The sequence below is a fragment of the Nematolebias whitei genome, chromosome 12 (genome assembly GCF_014905685.2).
Source record: "Nematolebias whitei isolate Nwh7 chromosome 12, NemWhi1, whole genome shotgun sequence".
NCBI lineage: Eukaryota > Metazoa > Chordata > Actinopteri > Cyprinodontiformes > Rivulidae > Nematolebias > Nematolebias whitei.
The window spans coordinates 21,710,588-21,715,117 of NC_056509.1; the positions used below are offsets into that span (position 1 = coordinate 21,710,588).

Consider the following 4,530-nt stretch of genomic DNA (forward strand, 5'->3'; position numbering starts at 1 on the left):
TTTCCAAAGACCCCCACTCTCAAAAATAAGACTTTTCTTTTTTAACACGTCTTGTTGTAACTATCTACTAAGATTTGTACTACTATGCCTGGGGGTGGGGGTGGGGGGGTCCCCTAAACTCCACGATAAACGAGGGACTACTGTACTCAAACCTCTAAAATTCCACAGAACAATCCCACGCTAGCTTAGCACCGCATTAGTGCGGGCAGTTGGAATATTATATTTCTGTGAAACTGAGTGGTGTAAAGATTTATAAAATACTGCTTTTGTGAAACGCATAGAAAGTTTTGACATTAGAATTGATTTAAGACGGCAGTAACACCCTTTAGTCTTGACTCTGCTCAGACTAGCCATGAGCTCACCAATTTGGTAAGAATTAAACTTTTTATTCAGACCGAAGCCAAAAAGATAGAATAACTTCTCAATCTTTCCACAGAACCCCACCTTCAAAAATATGAACTATCATTTTTAACACGACTAAGTGTGACTGATTCAGAGGAAAATAATCTACTGAAAGTGCCCCATATTTCATATAACTTTAACTTTAGAGGCCAGTTGATTGTGCTTTTTTTAAGGTGAGGCTGCTGTTTAAAACAAGTGATGTCTGATTTATTTAGTTGATTTTATTATTTTTTTGTATTTGTTGTTAGCTCATAAATATAACAGCATTATAGATATGACAAATGACTTAGTTGTGAAAAAAGTAAAAATAAACAACAATTAAAAGATTTTGACGTGTGGCAATCAGGTGTAGGCACAGAAATAAACCAAATCATAGGCCGACTGGTTTTGATCTTCACTGTTTCGACCACTTAAAAAAAGCTGCTATTCCTTTATACTTAATTGCCAAATACATAAAGATGCAACAGCAGCAGCTACAACCAGCTTACTATAGCCTAAATTTTGGTTGTATAAGCAAGAATGTTATTCATTATAGTATTTTTAAGTGAGTAAATTATTCTAATGGTTGGTAAATTAACCCTACATGTATTTAAGAAATTATTATTTAATTTATTATATCTGTTATTATACCATCTTCTATCTATTATATCATATTATCTTTAATGAAAAATACAAGTTAACAAAAGAAAATCAGACAAATTACTTAGGCAGCTGATCTACCTTCAAAAAATGCCATGTCTACATAGAAATACAGACATTTTGTTTTAATAAAATTGCACATTCTAAAATGTAATTGCCAGAGCCCCAACGTAAACTTTCTATAAAACCTTGCAGGCAATGTTCTGAATTTGTCAGTCTATAAGTGACATAATTTACAGCGATTTTGATTCACAGAAGGTTCTTCAATTACAAAGCAAATTCATGGAAATAGTAATATGCCTGAACTTGACCATGATGCATCGGATTCACTTTATTTAGTTATAACTCTAATGCGCTTGTCCAGCCTTGTGTAAAGGGTCTCTTCAAATCTCTGTGATTTCTTTTTCCAACCACCCCAAACAGTGGACAGTGTCACTGCGTGTTTGCTGTGGAGCTGAGATTGCTGCACAGTTATGTAACGCAAAGAAACCTGGGCGAAGCAGGCCTAAGGAGACACAGCAAAGGCAACAACAACAAAAAAAAGAGAAAAACATGTGATGTGGGACAAGCCATGCAGCCATGCACATGTAATCACCCGCCCACTTCTCTGCAGCAGCGGTGGGAGCAGTCAACCCAACAAATGCATATGGACTGGCAGAGGAGGCGTCAGTGTAAATCTCCACCCCAAAACCAAGCCAGGAGTTTATAAAAAAAAAAAATCAGAGAACAAGACAAAAAAAGAAGAGAGTACCTTGTTCTGCCTTCAGGTGTGCGAGTTCTTCATAAGGAAAATCAGACAGGAGCAGAAAGAGAAGTGAGAACAACACACCAATACTACACTTGTATTGTCACAACGCATGCTTTGCACGATAGCAAACCATGACTATCACACTAAAATCAAAGCTTTCCAAAAGAAATGCATCTGAAAGCTTTATATACTGAAAATGGAAATGACTAGTAAGAGCTAAACAGAGTATAACGTAGCTGTAGATATTTTCACTACATGCTTGGCCATTAGAAATAAGGTCAATGGATTCCAGGTATATTTTCTTGCATTATGAATAAATAACCCACATGGAGTGGTTCTATAATTTCACTGAAGTTCTGATCAATTCCTCCTGAGACTCACCTGGTTTTCTCTGGACTGCTGTGGAGTTGTCACAGGAACAAAAAGAGAAAGATAGAAGAGAAGCATGGCATTAGCAACACACTACAGTTGTGTTTGCATGTGGCTCTAACATGCAAAACATATCACACTGTGAATCATTGTACTGTCATGTAAGGAGCAAACGGATGCCCCTTGACATGCCTGCTTAAAATAGCTACTTTTATTTAAAAAAAAAAAACTTAAAACACCAAACATTTCATCTGTCCCGTCCTCTCAGGGAGTCAGATTGGCATTACTCCATTGGCGGAGAATCGTTTTCACATTTTGACTGTCACACAGTAACATTAATGTTCCACATCTTGGATCACACAGGTTTCCTCACAACATGAAAGGAGACACATAAATCCCCACACCTGAGGATTTACGGGGTTGTGAGGTTTGTGGATCTCAAGATGTTTATTGTCAGACCCATGTTTCTTTTTTCCTCCACCTCTCCTTTCTGCTCTTTTAAACCAACCATTCATTTCCTGTTTTGTTTATTTGTTTTTGCACACTTAAAATAAAGACATCCCGTTAGGTTTTTCAAAAGAATGCTCACTGTAAGGGTAATGGAGACATATATACATGTGGCGTTTGATATGCTAATCTGCATGGTTATCAGACGGTGGTACAAGCACAACTGGTGTTGCTCAGGATTACGTAAGTGGTGCTCAGCAGAAATTTTAGCATTTAATATTTACAAATTAAACAATAAGATAATTAAATATAATTATATGAACTAGAATACAAAACTAAAAAGAAGGCAGAGCCAAAACACTGAGTGGTTTAGTTTCATTATGATCTTGGCACTAAATGAAAAATAACACACACAAATGCAAGAGTATATTTTAATAACTCCTATACTGCACCCGTAAAGCCTCTATAGGACCTGCTGGCAACAAAAGCAGCAAAACAAAGAGAATTTGATTTGATCTATCCCCATCCTTCAGTCAGGGATGAGTTTATTAGTTTATATCAGATGCAATACAAATTCATAAGTTTGTACTATTTTAACCCATCCATTTTCTGCCTCTAATCCAAGACTGGGTTATGGAGGAAATAGTTTACACATAGATGTCCCCTGACCTACATCTCTACAGTTGCCTCCTTCAGTTTATCAGGGGCCAGGGCATTTCACGGTTTCTTCCTTTTAAAAGGGAGTTTTTCCTTTCCACTCTTGCCTTTGTGCTCGCTCAGCATGGGAGACTGCGACGAAGTGAACATTCAATGCAATCTGCTGCTTCCTGATCCTGCTTTTATGCATGTGAATGTATTTGTACAGTGTCATGAGACAACTTCTGTTGAGACTTGGTGCTATATAAATAAACTGAATTGAATTTCCATGTCAGCCATGAAATATAATCTGTCCTAACAGGACTAGTCTGAAATATTTTTCTTGGAAGGCATCTAAAACAACTCTGCCCAATGAACAAAACCCCTCAACTGGTGTATTTCAATGCATAGGAGCAACAACTCTACTGTTAGCGCTTCCTTAATAGCTTAACTCATCCGATTCATTCAGAGGAGTCACTACCTACAGTAACCACATCCCCTGCAGATGTCATTTTAACCCATCTATCAATATCCCTCTTTGTTCTACCACTGCACATAAACAAGACCCCTGAATACATTAAGGAGCATAACCTCAGCCTTGGAGATACTGATCTTCATGGCTGTTTTACACTCAGCTGTAAACCATTCAAGGCCCTGATGGAGGCCCTGGCTCAATGAGGCCAACAGGAGGACCACCAAAAAGCAGCTATGCCATTCAAAGGCCCATCAAACTGGAGACCTGCCCGATGGTTACACCTTTACATTTTACACACCAACTCTTTAGTCTTGAACCCAGTTTCAGTTACAAAAGGTTTTCAAAGAGTTATATACATTGCATTCAAGAGCATCGAGTAAAACTCAGTTCTTAAATGCACAAGTATGAACTACTGGTAAGTCTGAGGTTTTAGATCAGCTAGACAAAAAGCAGTGTTGTGTTTAACTTGGTGCAGTGACTTGATCTGTGTCCAGGCTGCAGAAACAACTGGCCTGCTTTCCCTCACCAGATATAGAAAGAGATTTTTCACCTTTATTCCTTCTCTCTCCCTCTCGTTGACACTATTGGGTTAACGTTTAAAGTTAGATTTAACAAACTCAACAGAACAAATATCTTTCAATAGGAGGGACAGGCTGGAAAGAGTCTTTAGCAGAAGCTGGTGAGGGCAAATTTTGTTCCTGTCTGCTTTAGGGAATTTAAAATGAATGTGATTTCTCCTCCCAGAGAAGAAGGATGACATTGATGGAGAGAAAGGAAGGATAAAACTGGTAAGGGGGGGGGGGGGGGGGGGGTG

General features: G+C 38.2%; 1 protein-coding gene across 1 annotated transcript in view; it reads right to left on the bottom strand.

Annotated features, from left to right (window-relative positions):
• LOC119418450 (neurexin-3b) overlaps positions 1-4,530 on the bottom strand; it is a 528,753-nt gene that overhangs the window by 518,493 nt on the left and 5,730 nt on the right. The window contains exons 2-3 of the mRNA XM_037685736.1: positions 2,171-2,188; positions 1,793-1,819 (exon numbers count right to left, since the gene is read on the bottom strand). Coding sequence (XP_037541664.1) covers positions 1,793-1,819; positions 2,171-2,188 — 45 coding nt within the window. The remainder of the gene's footprint in view (positions 1-1,792; positions 1,820-2,170; positions 2,189-4,530) is intronic.